General features: G+C 40.7%; 1 protein-coding gene across 9 annotated transcripts in view; it reads right to left on the reverse strand.

Moving 5' to 3' along the window:
* Positions 1-16,349, reverse strand: part of PTPN13 (protein tyrosine phosphatase non-receptor type 13) — a 186,066-nt gene that overhangs the window by 106,446 nt on the left and 63,271 nt on the right. For 8 of the 9 annotated variants that reach the window (XM_030564946.1, XM_030564949.1, XM_030564942.1 and 5 more), the window contains exon 4: positions 7,416-7,481. In XM_030564946.1, the coding sequence (XP_030420806.1) occupies positions 7,416-7,481 (66 nt within the window). Of the gene's footprint in view, positions 1-1,099; positions 1,319-7,415; positions 7,482-16,349 lie in introns of those variants that run through there. The other variant, XM_030564947.1, reaches the window with a different exon arrangement.

Genomic DNA, 16,349 nt, shown 5'->3' on the forward strand with positions numbered 1-16,349 from the left:
CCTGTTTCATCTTGGGCTATTCACACAGTCTGTAAACTGAGTATAATAATACTTGTCTACCAAGGACATTAGGACTAATTAAGATTTTTAAAACACGGTCTTGAAAAATAACTATATTCATTGTAACTGCTAACCATAAGGGACTTGGAGACAGTATTTGCAGGAACTTGCTGATGAGATCTGACAAGTATACTGAAAAAGCTTCTACAACCCTTTAGCTAGTCCAAGATTTTACTTCAACTGGATTTGTACTTTCATATTCCAGAAAGGTGTTGGATTGACTCGTCAAGTTTCTTATGGCTAGCAGTAATACTGGAGATGGCATTTATTATTACTCAAGATTATCTAATGTTTAAAAATCCTTTCTAGAGTCCAGAAAAGTTTTTAGATATTATTAGAAAAGGGGCAGGACTGAGGGAGCAAAGTGATTGGCTACGTAAGTGAAGCCCTGCAATTATGGGACAACACCCATAGGGTTGGGAACTACTTAGCCTTAATTTTTTCCCATCCAAACAGTCAATCCTATCATATTCTAAGTGGAATAACACTCCAGGGTATACAGTAGTCAGTGATAACACCACTTCCCAGACACTGTAGGCACTTGGCCTTCAGCACTGTGTCTCACTACGCACCCCAGGTGGGCGGTTATCAAAGAAATACATGCCCTGTCGTGTGTTGTTCTTTACTGAGCACATTAAGTTTCACAGTATTTCTTTCCATTTATTTTTGAAGCTTACTATAAAAATTTATTCTGCATCACCCAAGTTTAACATACAGAATTAATATAGTGTTTTACCATATACACACTAATAGGCACTACTGTCTTTCAATTAATTTTTTTTAAGGGAACAATTTTTCTCTCTCTCGAATCACAGAAATCATTCTTGCATGAAACCTGGTATACAGCAAAGAAGCTAAAACAACATATTCATCAGCTAAAAACATCAACAAACATTTATAAATTGTACATCTTACACCTGTGTTACAATAGATAAACTTCAGGATTAAAGACAAATTAAAAGATGAAGATTTAAATATTTTAACTTTTTATAAAGGTAGATCTGTGAGTTCTGCTGGACTGTTAGCTACTAGCACTTACCACATGCTTACAGGACGGGCAAGATAAATTCACCAGATGAAAGTTGCTCTATTCTAGGGTGACAACAGTTGATTTTTCTTTTAAAGTAGCTGAAGTGCTCACAATAGCTATAGTCAATTCCCTCCATGTTTCCATTGTACTTTTCTCTCTTCAGTGGCTCACAACTTTCTAAAACTTTCACCTTTTGGGCTGAAATTATCCATACCTGGTCTCTGCCTCAGGGTGATTCTACCTCCCTCATCCTCCCACTTCTTCAGATTATAAAGTAGAGCAGGTCAGCTGTTTTTGAGAATGAAGGAAAAGCCCACAACGCTTTCCCCATTATAAAAATATTTTGCAATCTATACTGATGTAACACACACACACAAGAAGAGACAAAGAAAAACACAGTCTATAGTAGGAGTATATTATAAGCCACAGCCAGGGCTGAGAGGGGTTACAGAACTGCTGTGTAGCAATGCACACCCCCTCAGGCATATGGGAACAGATGATCCATCCTTTTAATGAGCACAGTTTGCTTTCTCTCACATAAGCCCTGTTCTGCTGGATGGTGCGTACGCAGGGGTGGAGTCACAGTCTCTTCCTTTATCGAATCTAGTGTCATTACCCGCACTCTTCAAATCCTGACCATCAAGCTTATAAAGGACCGGGGATTGGGCACAGACCCAGAATTGGAGCCCAAAAGAACTGGGAGATCTTTGTATCCTCTTCCCACAACTTGTACACCCGCATAGGGTCAGCCACAATCTGGCCCTTACCATTAGCTACAGAACGTACAAAATGAAGGAAAGAATTGAAAGCCCCTCAGAGCAGGGACTGTCTTTTTGTTCTCTCTTTGTACAATGTCTAGCACAATGGGGTCACGGTCCATGACTAGGGCTCTTGCGCACGACTGTAATACAAATAATAAATAATAATAATTGGTCTTTGGTCTCGTGGTTAAGGCACTGGATTGGGATTCAATTTGAGGTCTGCCACAAACTTCCAGGGTGACAGTGGGCAAGTTACAGTCTCTGTCTCAGTTTGCCCTAGGTAAAATGAGATCATAATTCTCTCACATTTTTGTCAGTCTTGTCTATTTAAAGTGTTAACTCTTCGGAATGAGGACTGTCTCTTATTATGGAACTCACCTACCACAATGCAGCCATTATCTCTGTTGGCATCTCAAGATGCTATGGTTATATAAATAATATCCAAGGAATGCATTTTTCTAAAAATATCCTAGTAGTTACAGAACATATCAATACTATCATGAAAGAGATGACATTTGGTAAACGCCGAAAGCATGTGCTTTGAATTAAGAACTCAACGACAATCTGTAACCCCCCAAAGAGTCCATTAGCACAGCATAATGAACTTCTGGATGAAACTCTTCAGAGTATGCTTTGTTTTTCCATTCTAACCAAATGATCCCTGCATGCAACTAGATTACTCTTTGGTTTTGGGAGGAAATAATGGTTTTTTAAAGTGTCGTTTTTCTTTTTTAGGTTATAATATCATCAAAGCCACATTATAGTTACAGTAATGAAGGCATTCATTATAAATCCCTATGTTCACTAGCTAGTTTTTCCCAAAAAAATCAGCTATTAGGGCTGAAATAGCTTATACTTACTCTCAACCCCAAGGGCAATTTTATTTCATTATCCAAGTTTATAGAGAAAATCCATGGTATATATTTTTCATTTTTCAAGAATGAAAATGGTTTTTATGCTTAACTATTATTCTGGACTCTGACAACACAACTTGGAGTTAAAACACCCATTGGCATAGATATAACCCACAGGAAAAAGTGTGTGTGGGCGGGTGCACTAAGACATAAAACAGTTAAAAATAAAATAAGGTATGAACTAATGAAAGCCAAAAATAATCAATCTTTTCCTTTTCTATTTAAGCATGTAACACATGTATATACGGATATAACCACACTCTTGTGTAGATCTGCACAAAGAAATTCCCTCTTAAAAGCAGTGCCACACAAAGTCATGTGTCAGCATGCTTGGGTGCCTTCTTGACTGTGTTCTTTTGGATGCAGAGTATTCTGGAGTGCAGCAGCTCAGCAGGCACATTTTAAAATTAAAGGCAATGGTAGAAAATTTCTGCAATTTTGCTTATTCTCTCTTTCCTGACACACATTAGCATGATATCCTAGAGGGGAATTGCTGTAGTGCTGGTAACCCAGATGCTGGAAGCTCTCCTGCCACTAATGATAGAGAAAAGGGAATAAAGTTTCTATCTTCTGTTCAGTTTTCAACTTCTATAGCCTAATTTCAAGCCAGTACTCCCATTTCTACTGCGCAAACCTAACAACTCTAAGCTGTCAGGTCATCTCTGCCCCAGATCATAAGGGTGAGAAAAACCTGTCAATGTGGGCATTGAGGTAGTGAGGAAAGAAAGAACTGCAAAGGAATATCCCCGCAAATCACAGTGGAAGAGGAGTAAAATTATCCACCACTTGCTTTTTCCTCCTCAGTTTTACCGGAGCTGTAATACGTGCCCAAGGGCCTTGATTTTCTATTTTTATTAATTTTTACTGAAAAATTCCTGGGTATTACAAAAGTATTATGTAATTTTTACCAATTTTCATCACATTTTCACCACCCAAGTACTTGAAAATACTGATTATATTAAGAAAATCCAATCCATTAGATTATGTAGATGGGCTTATGTGAATAATAAATTAGTCCAAGTATAAATGCGAGGCTTCCTGTTAAAGTATGGCGATATAGTGGAAGATACACAGATGCACGTGTGTGTATATCAGTGCTTGAATCCTAATCAAAGGAGTCATTGTCCTCTCTGCCTTTGAAAATCTTTCGCTTTATTTCTCAGCCATAACACTGTATCAACAGTTTTATCCATTTAATTAGTAATAATAGTACATTTTTAAACAGCTGAGTAAGTTTTGTGCTGAAAGCTGTTTTTCCCCCCCCCCCCACAACCACGCAGGAGTCAAGCTTGTTTAATATCTGCATATCCCTACCTCATCACCCCCAATGTACTTTTTGGATACAGACTCCTAATTTTTCAGTCTCCTCCAGCCATTTCAGTGATTGACTTGAAGTGTAGTTGTTGTGTGGGGTTTTTTTTGTTTGTTTTATTTTTTGTTTCCTAAGATGAAAGAGCTCTGGAAGAAGATGAGTCAAATGTTAAAGAGTAAATCCTCTCAAACCTAACTGAAGGAGTTCTGACAGTTGCACATATGGTATACAAGATAACCAAATTGAGCAATAACAACAAGGAGTCCTTGTGGCACCCTAGAGACTAACTAATTTATTTGGGTGTAAGCTTTTGTAAATTGGTTAGTCTCTAAGGTGCCACAAGGACTCCTAGCTGTTTTTGCTGATAGAGACTAACAGGGTGACCACTCTGAAATTGAGCAATGAGGTTAAGCTCTAACCAGTCCATAACTGTGTCTACAGCTGCTAGCAAGTCAACAGCAAAGAAGTCTACTCCCTATTCTCAACAAGTACCCTCCCTTCAGAGGCAGTCATGTAATGAATTCACCCAAACATGCTTACCTTAGGCTCATAGAAATTATAGTAGGGCCAGATGGAGTACAGTGATCAGTATCTTTTTAAGCAAATCACAAATACTTTTTTACTATATTAAAGAAATTTCAATATGACAAACAAAAATCAAACCATTTTAGAATCCCTTAATAAAACAGAAATCTGATTTTTCTTCTGGTAGATTCACAGCATGATATACAAGCAAGTTGTTTTTTATAAGCCTCAAACAGCTGTGATTCATTGGGAGACATAAGGGCCAAGTTGACTCCACATAACTTCAAAGTGAAAGACAATGCCAGTGCTTTCCCTCCTTCAAACCAACACTACAGTATCCCTAATCAAGAAAAATAAAGAAGCAAACAACCAGAATAGAAACAGTGAAGAGTATTAATTAGAGAAGAATAGGAGTTTTGTCTCATAATGGACAAAGCAAGCTGCTTCACTACAAGCAAAGCTCTATGGATTCTGTGGTAAAAAGGCCTTTAATTCTACAGCAAAACCCACTGCTCTCAGCGGCATTATGGTTAGGAGTGAATTCAGTGACAAATTCTGAAGCTGTAGGATCACAGAATACACCTTTACCCCGACAGAACGCAACCCGATATAATATGAATTGGGATATAACGTGGTAAAGCAGCAGGGAGCCACAGCCCTTTAAAGCGCCACTCAAGCCCCGCTGCTTTATCACGTTATATCCGAATTCATGTGGAGCCCCGGACCCTTTAAATACTGCCCGAGCCCGGCTGCCAGAGTTCAGTGGTGATTTAAAGGGATTGGATTCCCTGCAGTGGCTAGAGTACCGGGCCATTTAAATCACCGCCGGGGAAGCTGGTCCACTCTGGCACGGAGTACCAGCTCTTGCCAGTATGCTACACCAGACCGAACCTGATATAACGCGGTCTCACCTATAAGGCAGTGAGATTTTTTGGCTCCCAAGGACCACGTTATATCGGGGTAGAGGTGAACATCAAAAGTCTCTCTCTTGTCTGTTGCAGTAAGACTCTGGTAAGCTCACCTTTAAGTACTCATAACTTGGAAGTCCACAGTTCAGCCACCAAGCTTCAGTATTCAAGAAGCAACTATTTCAGATAATATTATTTTACCTTGAACCCTGCATATTTAGGCCTGATCCTGGGAAGGCTGAGAACCTGGAACTCCCATTGACTGTGAAATGACTGCAATGGGAGTTGCAAGTTCTCTGTACCTCTTGGGTTCGTGCCCCAACAAGCCTAATTCTGCAGCTCTTACTCATCAGAATAGTCCCATTCATATTTATAGAACTACTCACATGAGTGAGGGCTTCAGGAACAAGCCCTAAATTCTACTCCCTGGGATGACTTTTCCCCCTCTCACAAGCACCTTGTAATTATGTAAATTACAAAAACCCAAATCATGTAAAAACTCCTGCTTTTCACTTAGGCCATGTCTACATCTAAAATTTTGCAGCGCTGGTTGTTACAGCTGTATTAGTACAGCTGTATAGGGCCAGCGCTGCAGAGTGGCCACACTTACAGCAACCAGCGCTGCAAGTGGTGTTAGATGTGGCCACACTGCAGCGCTGTTGGGCGGCTTCAAGGGGGGTTCCGGGAACGCGAGAGCAAACCGGGAAAGGAGACCAGCTTCGCCGCGGTTTGCTCTCGCGTTCCCGGAGCCACCCTGCAAACCGCAGGGAAGGAGACCTGCTTGCTCGGGGCTCCGGGAACTAGAGAGCAAACCGGGAAAGGAGACCCGCTTCGCCGCGGTTTGCTCTCGCGTTCCCGGAGCCACCCAGCAAACCGCAGGGAAGGAGACCTGCTTGCTCGGGGCTCCGGGAACTAGAGAGCAAACCGGGAAAGGAGACCCGCTTCGCCGCGGTTTGCTCTCGCGTTCCCGGAGCCACCCTGCAAACCGCAGGGAAGGAGACCTGCTTGCTCGGGGCTCCAGGAACTGGAGAGCAAACCGGGAAAGGAGACCCGCTTCGCCGCGGTTTGCTGGGTGGCTCCGGGAACGCGAGAGCAAACCGGGAAAGGAGACCCGCTTCGCCGCGGTTTGCTCTCGCGTTCCCGGAGCCACCCTGCAAACCGCAGGGAAGGAGACCTGCTTGCTCGGGGCTCCGGGAACTAGAGAGCAAACCGGGAAAGGAGACCCGCTTCGCCGCGGTTTGCTCTCGCGTTCCCGGAGCCACCCAGCAAACCGCAGGGAAGGAGACCTGCTTGCTCGGGGCTCCGGGAACTAGAGAGCAAACCGGGAAAGGAGACCCGCTTCGCCGCGGTTTGCTCTCGCGTTCCCGGAGCCACCCTGCAAACCGCAGGGAAGGAGACCTGCTTGCTCGGGGCTCCGGGAACTGGAGAGCAAACCGGGAAAGGAGACCCGCTTCGCCGCGGTTTGCTCTCGCGTTCCCGGAGCCACCCAGCAAACCGCAGGGAAGGAGACCAGCTTGATTACCAGAGGCTTCCTCCTTCCACGGAGGTCAAGAAAAGCGCTGGTAAGTGTTTACATTGGATTACCAGCGCTGGATCACCAGCGCTGGATCCTCTACACCCGAGACAAAACGGGAGTACGGCCAGCGCTGCAAACAGGGAGTTGCAGCGCTGGTGATGCCCTGCAGATGTGTACACCTTCAAAGTTGCAGCGCTGTAACTCCCTCACCAGCGCTGCAACTTTCTGATGTAGACAAGCCCTTAGTTTCACTAGTCCCATCAACGTCCCAAGGGTTCACCTTGCCTTCTTTTTTTTTTTAGAAATGTGGAGGAGGTTATTAAACAAACCTCATTTTAAAAGTTAAAAATGGTGAGATTTTATAAAAGAAGTCTTAAAAAAATACTTACTTGGCTTTGAGGGACTTCATGGTCAGCTCCCCAATAAAGTGTCATGCCAAGAGAATAAACATGAATCTGTAATACAACACAAACCATCTGTCAACTTAATGAAGGGACAGTTCTGGAAATTCAACAGTATATCTTTAGAGTACTAAGTGGGTGTGATTAACTTGACATTCTGAGAAAGGGTGGTCCTCCCCTCCCCCCAACAAATTAGGTCACTATTGTATGTTTACATTTTTGACAGCTAAGCTTAGGCATGGACTCAATTAGCCTCCTTGCCTTGGAGAGCTTCCGAACTGTCCTTTGCCCTGGTCATTACAGTCAGAGCAGCAAATCCCACTATGGGAAAAGACTTGAAAAAATCTTACTAATGCTCCTCTGACATTTCCATTTAGTTTTTAACCCTTCATTTAAGATTAAGCCCCAGTATACATCGATAAGATTACGACACTTGATGGTGATGAACACATTCTGAAATGCAGCAGGGCATTCCAATGCTGCAAGTCTTAAAAGGTGCATAGTTCTGAAAGTGGTGAAACACTTAGGATCACAAACACTGGCTTTTGGGTTGCCAATGGACTTTCACCTATGCACACAACATATGAGGTTGTCATCTTAAAATTTCAATCATTGTAAACTCCTCAAAGCAGGGAATGTATTTTCCTACATATTTGTACATGTCCCAGCAGAACAAATCATCCTAATGGGGGCCACTGGCCTTGCTATAATACAAATAAATAATAAATAAGAATAGAAAAAAGTAGTGAATAATAATGAATCTGGATTGTTTGTATATATAATGTGGTAATGACACTCTTTGTACTGGACAAATCAACTACTGTACAGTGAATGTGTGTTAGTAATTAATACAGCTGACATACGGTTATGTTCACCATGAGAGTTCAGTTCAACAAGATGATGAACAGTAAAGCTTATGCCTGAGGTATACGTGGGAGGAGGGATTATGCAAATACAAAATATTTTTCTTGGAATTTTTCTGAAAATTACTTTATATAGTATAAACAAAGCTGGAGTACATGCCACGAAGGGATTTGTGGTAATGGTGTGCCTAAGGAGAAGACAATGGGCCAACTTTTGCCTAATGTTACATCCATACAAACTTTTCTGATTTCGAGATCTCACGAATTTCACTGGTGTTGTAGAGGTGCAATTGAGGGCACAATTTGGGTTGATACCCATCAGATAACAATTTACGGCCCAATCCTGACACCACATACTATCAACTGCAGACTGACTTTTTCTTCTTTTAATTCACCATGACCAATGGAACTACATCAAGTAGCAAGCAGTTTCAGTAGCAGGGCCATAGCTTTATCTGGGAGAACTGGAATATTCAGTCCCCCAAAGTCTTAGCTCGGTTGTAGCAGGGACCTTTGTACAGGTGAATGCCAACAATAAGCATGAACTCAGCTCAACTTTTTTTGCATTGTTAAAAAGACAAAGTTATTCATGGTATATGTCACTTTGGAAAGGACATATTTAATTGTTTAAGACAGCACATGTCATACTCATGGTATTAACAAGTGCTAAAGTGCTTTACACAGAAAAAACATACAATAACCGAGTAACCCATGTAGCTTTTGAGAGGTTAGGAGGAGATTAATTTCAATCAGTAAAAAATCAGGTGAAACAATGCAATAGGAATTTGTTTTTTGGTGGGGGAGAGGGGTTATTTAACATTTTACACAGGGGATTAACATTTTCAGGTTTGTGTGTGTGAAATTTACTCCGAAACTGATTGCTACTCCAAGGAGCTAAAAAAATCAAACCCAAATGAATTGGCATTCATCATTATTTGCATCTTCAATGTATGTTCCACCACGTTGTTTTCTGAAGGGAATCCGATATTTAAAGATGTACATTCAGTTGGAACTAGCCTGACTTTTTTTGTTATAGTGGTTGTGACTTCTCAGTGGAAAAATTAAAGACTTATTTGCAAACTGGCTTCCAACCGCATGTGGTTTTGGACCACAAACCAAACTAAGATGGCTACCCTCATGACATAGTTTTCTTTTTGTTAGTCTGTTTTGTAATTTATAGTTATTTTTTACCTTTAACCCTATATCTGAAATTTGGATTATAAAGGAATGGTTACAAGTCACTGTTTGACATCATTAACCATAAAAATAAGCTTTATTCCCTAAATACAGATCCCTCATTTGCAGGCACTACATATTTAGCAATGTTTCACACATGCATCAGAACCTCTTTTCACTGAGGAAATGATGGCCACAGAACTAAGTCTTCCTTGTTCTCTGGAAAGACTGCTATGGGCTTTACCTTCCAGTTGGACAGTCAAAGTCAGGTATCAGGGACTCTCAGTTTAATGAATGTGCTTGTCATTGATTCAGTCATCTACAAGTAAATGAACTCTCCAGATATTGAGATGGTACTTCTCATATTCAGCTTATTACCAAGACCTTCTACTGAAAGATTAGAGAACGTTACCAATTTGTGCCATAGACACACTGTAGCTATGCATGAATAGGAAACTAGACATTTGCAATACCATCAACCTTAAACAAACAAATACATACATACATGAATAAATCTGGCAACAGAGAATGGAGAGAAGAAAAAAATATATTTACCAAAACCAGGTAGTATGGGTATAAAATAGTTAACTGGTAACAACAGTTTTTCTTTACTACACAACAAGAATAATTCTGGAATAAATTGCCTAGGGAGGTTGTGGAATCTCCATCTCTGGAGATATTTAAGAGTAGGTTAGATAAATGTCTATCAGGGATGGTCTAGACAGTATTTGGTCCTGCCATGAGGGCAGAGGACTGGACTCGATGACCTCTCGAGGTCCCTTCCAGTCCTAGAGTCTATGAATCTATGAAAAAAAACAACCTTATTAATTCTAGGTTAGCTAATATACAAACTGAACAGTATTCCCAAAACATCTGAGAGTCTCATGCCTTTTCCCAGCAAAGCTTTTATTACAGAGCATTGTAAGGAGGTCCCAGACTAAAACTAAGACTGTTATTTTTACAAAATGTACTGCACCTCTACTATACAGTGAAGAACTATTTTTCAAAATAAGTGAACAAAGCACATTTTGGTGTGGTGCTCCATTGTATGCTTAATTTGCAATCAGTTTGCTAAAGTTCTTCTGAATGTAGTATTTCACAAACTATTACAACAGTACTATAGAATATAAACAAAACTGCATAAGCTATATACATATGAAGCAATCTTTTACATATAAAAATGCTTGTAATGAAGAAAATGAATTGCACTTACTCATATTTGTTACAATTTGATTTTAAAAACATAGTTATATTACTTTCATGTTGGTTTTTCACATTTCTTCAGTGGAATATTATATACTGTTCTCTAATTGTTCATTATGGTTTGACAGACTAATGTCATGCCAAATATTTTTTTGGGAAAAAAAATCCCATACCAAGGTTAGGCTAACTGTTTATTTGTTTATCATGGTTGAGGCTTGTGCATTATGTCATGTCAAACTCCGTTCATATGAGATAATGTCAAGTACATCAAAACTAGATAAATGCATCTATTTTAAAATTTGTGCTGATAATAAGAAGATTAAGAAGGAAGCTAAGCATGCGTTCTTATATAAATGTGTGTGTTATGTATGCACACTGTACTATTTAAGACAAATTATATCAAGGTAAAGTTCAAATATGAACTTCAATAAGAGTTGCAAGTACTCTGCACCTCCAAAAAATTAAGATACTTATTTAAATGCTTTTTGGTAATCCTGATTTTTGGCTTTTATGATTTATATTAAAATATTTTCAACAGTTTTCACAAGAAATAAGTAACACTAAATTCGTATCACAAATTTATTACTTGTGGAATGATTTGCAAATGTATATTTCAAATAAGCCTACAATTACAAAATCAGGGGTTTTTTTGTTCAATTTAACAAGAGACTTGGAATCAGTAAGGCATTCACTGTCTGACTAGCACTTTGGATGATATTTATTGTTGAATACATAATTTCTTTGGTTTAGAAGAAATGAAGTCATGACCCAAATACTAATGCAACCCTGTCGTTGTGTTTTAAGAGGTCATTACAAACAGGAATTTGCTTTGGTTTCAGTAAAATTCTGACTGCTGCATCCCCTCGCGGCCCTGCCTGAAGCCAGCCTGCCCCCCACACCCCCTATCTCCAACCAACCCCGCACCCCTTGCCCTGCCTGCAGCCAGCCCCATGTCCACTGCTGCCCTACAGTTCCAGGACAGTAACCCTGCACACCGGCTTCAATGAGGTGGGCAGGGAGCAGCTGGGACCCACACATGTGAAACAGCAGTCATTAATAACCAATCAACAGCATATATGATGCAATGTACATAATTTATAATTTTATTATTTAAATAGTTATGGAGAGTAAATAATACATGAAAGAAATGAAAGGCTTTTTTTTCCACCTTTTTTTTTTAAGTCATCCCTGCCAGGGCCCCGTCGAAAATGTTCGAATTGGGCCCTGCACTTCCTAAAGCCGGCCCTGCTGACATGAACCAATTTCAGAACAAGAACTGAAAATAAAACAAAGATTTCCACTCAGAAACTAGTTTGGTAAACTGCAGTGAAATACACTGAATGAAGATTGCAGCTTAAAATTGAAAACCAGATGAAATTAGCATGTATACAACCTAAGAAATGTCAAGTAAATAAATCACAGAAACTAACCATGACACTACTCAAAACTTAGCTTACTATACATGGAAGGGAAGACGACACTGGGGTTATGGGCAAGATGCATAGGAAAGATACTGTAACCATAAACATTTTAAAGAAATATACACTCCAGTCATGAGGCAATATTACTGTGCCTTAAAGAACATTTAACAGATTATTAGAAAGGGGAAAAGTTATCTTTCATTATAGTAGGTTTTGACTTCTATCCATTTTATGCCAGAAGAGCAATGTACTTGATTTTGATTGACATATTTCCCCCTGACATATTTTCCCCCTAGAATCAGCAATTAGTCTCCATATCCTTTTCATTAGATTGTTTTGTCAACCATCCCTTGCAATGGATCAAAATATTACCCCAGAGAAACCTTCTTCTACTTCAGCTAAATCTACACTATATTATGATCTGTATTACAGCAGCAACCAGAGGCCTCAGGATTAGAGCTGCATTGTACAGTTGGCAAATCTTAACTGGTTGAAATGTCTGGGGCGATGTGAAAGAAGGAAAAAATTGGGATTGAGAGAAGGAGATAAAGAGAGACATTTGAGAAGGATTTTGGAATGAATACTGGGGATGAAGGGCAGATGCAGACATTGATGCAGGCAGGGTCAGCATTAGCAAAAGAAATTTCACTTAACTCTGAAGGAAAACACACATACAGAAACTGAAATATTTCTGAAGGAATGCTATCCAACACAGACTGACTTCTCCTTAAAAAAAAGAGTCTGCCTCATAAAGCCTTAATCTACAATACAATAAGCCAGTGGTCTCCAAAATGGCGTGTGCAAGAGGATCCTTGGGGGTGTACAACAGGAGGAGTGCTTTTTCTTTTTTTTCGTGCTTCGGCACTTCAGGCGGGAGTCCGAGTGGCTTTTTCCCCCCCCCCTTTGGCAGTTAGGGTGGGAGTCTGAGGCTTTTTTGGTTTTTTTGCTTTAGCACGATAGGAGGTGCGTGCTCAAAAATCTTTTACTGATAGGGATGCGCGATCAAAAAAGTTTGGAGACCACTGCAATAAGCTACATTTGAATGATTTCAGAGCTCAGTAATTTAAAACAATAAAGTTGTACATGAAGCCTATCTGCTCACTCTGATATATACAAGTTCATCACATGCTTTTTCTCCTATTACATTTAAATTTTATACATACTCTTTAAAAATTCACTCTATTCAACCAGCTGAACTTTTAAATTAAAATATGCTAATATAACTGTAAGACTATATTCCTGATACCTTTTGGTGGCAGAAACTGCAGACAAATGAAATTCTATGGCCTAATTCTGGTAGACCCTAAAAACAGATGTAAGTAGCACAGTCCCCCCACAAAATCAAGTACAAAAGTACTGTTAATATACACTTTAACAGCTGTTAAAAAGCCCCATGCACGCACATCTGCCATGTAGTAGGAAGGAACTGAAGCTGCATGAACCACAGTTTGGCCAGGCAAGTTTCAGATACATACATACATGGTAAACAGACATATGGATCAAGCCCCTAATGCTATGGCTGTACCTTGTTAAACTCATACATAGGGCCCTACTAAATTCACGATCCATTTTGGTCAATTTCACGGCCATGGGATTTTAAAAATTACAATTTACATTATTTCAGCTATTTAAATCTGAAATTTCAGTGCTGTAATTGTAGGGGTCCTGACCCAAAAACAAGCTGTGTGTGTGTGGGAGGTGGGGTTTGCAAGGTTATTGTGTGTGTGTGTGGTGCGGGGAGTGTTGCAATACTGCTACCCTTACTTCTGCGCTGCTGCTGGTGGCGGCATTGCCTTCAGAGCTGTGCAGCTGGAGAGCAGCGGCTGCTGGCTGGGATCCCAGCTCTGAAGGCACCAACCTCTGCCAGCAGCAGCGCAGAAGTAAGGATGGTATGGTATTATCACCCTTACTTCTGCGCTGCTGCTGGCAGAGGCTCTGCCTTCAGAGCTGGGCGCCCAACCAACAACCATCGCTCTCCAGCCACCCAGCTCTGAAGGCAGTGCAGAAGTAAGGGTAGCAATACAGCAACACCCCTAAAAATAACCTTGCAACCCCCCTGAAACTCCCTTTTGGGTCAGGACCCCCAATTTGAGAAATGCTGGTCTCCCCAGTGAAATCTGTATAGTATAGGGTAAAAGCACACAAGAGAGCAGATTTCATGGTCTGTGATGCATTTTTCATGGCCATGAATTTCGTAGGGCCCTACTCATACACAACTACTTTGTTAGAGGCCCAGCAGAATGGCCTCTTCTCAGGTTGACTGGGGAACTAGAACCTAGAAACCCAATTTTCTTCAAATTCCGCTGCATCGTTTCAGTTTGATGCAGTGGTGGTTCGATGTGGGTTTTTTTTTCCTGCCACATGTGTTTGTGCAAAGTTAGCTAGAATTCAACCCAAAATTAGATGTATTCAACTCCAGTAAAAAACTTCAACTTCAACACAACACTAAAACCAAATACCACAAGCTAAAAGGATATAAACCAAGTTAAACCAACTGTATGAGTAATTTCCTTATGCAAACCAAAGCATATATATGTCAACATGCAATAATTTCCCAAGGAAATATGAATTCAGGATCTTGAAGGGGTAAATGGTCACAACTATACTACCACCACCTTCCAGAAAATTATGTTACCAGATGTCATATACTAGCAAAATGTACATTTTCATAAGCAAGGGCCACAATCTGAGAGAATTAATCAGAGCGGCATGTGGGGACAAAGGCCACAATTTGGTCATCAACAATGAATGAGTTCAAGTACAAGAGAAACATGCCACATCAGTCCCCATCAGTTGTCACTTCTTTCTATGCAACAGGGAAACACATGGCCTCTGGTTTGCAACATAGAGTTAAATTAAGAATGTGCCCAACTTTGAAGTAAAAGATTTAACCTAGACACAGTTTGGCTGCTTAAGGAATTTACTGATTATTTTCCTGGTGCTTTTGATAGGAAAGTTCTTAAGCCAAATTCAGAGCTAGTACAAAGTGGCACAGCTCCACTGACTTCAACAGAATTGCACCTGCTCATTCAAGTTATATATTTTAGTAAAGATTTCTAACTACAAGGTGCTTCATAGTACCACTATCACAAAGTTTGGAATTATCCCTCCTATCCATCAGTTCTGGATTCTGCAGTCCCTATTCTGGCACTGACTTCAGTACTACCATTACTTGTATAAGGACTTCTGTCTCTTGGCCCTGAACAGTTAACACACTCATATATATATGAGGTATATATATCACTTTGACTGTGTTGCAAGGCAAGAGGCCTGAAGCTAAGTGCTTTCAACCACTGAAGAAACATATAGGAGCAAAATACAGAGGGCATCTTTTAGAGTTGATATTCAGTTGATATGGTTCTAGAGAAACTGACAATTTAAAAAGTTTTCAGAAAAAAAAGTCAAAGTGTAGCTAGTCCTTGCCCATGTAATAGCAATAGTGCCAGTACCAATCTCCTTCGGAACAAAGCCACACAACTGCTCCTCCAGGAGTCGTCCTGCCAAGCCATATAACAGCTTTCAAACATACAGCTATTTTGGATGTAGTCCTTTGTCATGGAGGCTGTTGGTCCCTGAGGGGTTCAGCACCCCCTGTGCCTGTGACAAGCTCCATTAAGCAGAGTGATCTACCTGGAGATTAACTGACTATGTAGCTGGGCGGCAGTTAATTAGGTGAAGAATACCCAGTCTAATAAAGGTTTCCAAGGTATCAGTCAAGAAGACTCAGAAGAGAGAGAGGACTTCTCAGAGAGCTCACCAGAACAGAGGAGAGAGAGGAAGTTCTCCCTCTTTCAGAACAGAGACAGGAAGTCCTCTCTCTCTCAGAACAGAGAGAGGAAGTTCCCAGAGAAGTTCTCAGAGAGCTCACCAGAAAAAAAAAGGGGACCTAGGAAAGGGCAGGGTAGCAAGGCAATGAATAGCAAAGCCCTAGGAAAGCCCAATCCCAGTGAAGGGACCTTACAACAGCAGCAAGAGGTCCAGGTCTTTGGGGAATTACACATCACTCCAGAAACAAGCTGCTGCAGTTTTCCCTTTGGAGGGGCCCTAAGTCCAGAGAAGGAGCCATTCTAGAACCCTGAAGGGGCACCATTCACGATATACAAGCCTCGCAGATTTGACTGATTACCTCAGTTTCCCCCATGGGCTATGTCATATCTTACCACAGCGGCCACATTAGGGTGACTTACACACGATTATACCCTGCAACATCCCCTTAAATAATGGTTGAAGAGTTCAGGATTATGAAGACCAGTCAAATG

This window comes from Gopherus evgoodei, chromosome 5, assembly GCF_007399415.2.
Source record: "Gopherus evgoodei ecotype Sinaloan lineage chromosome 5, rGopEvg1_v1.p, whole genome shotgun sequence".
Classification (NCBI taxonomy): Eukaryota; Metazoa; Chordata; order Testudines; family Testudinidae; genus Gopherus; species Gopherus evgoodei.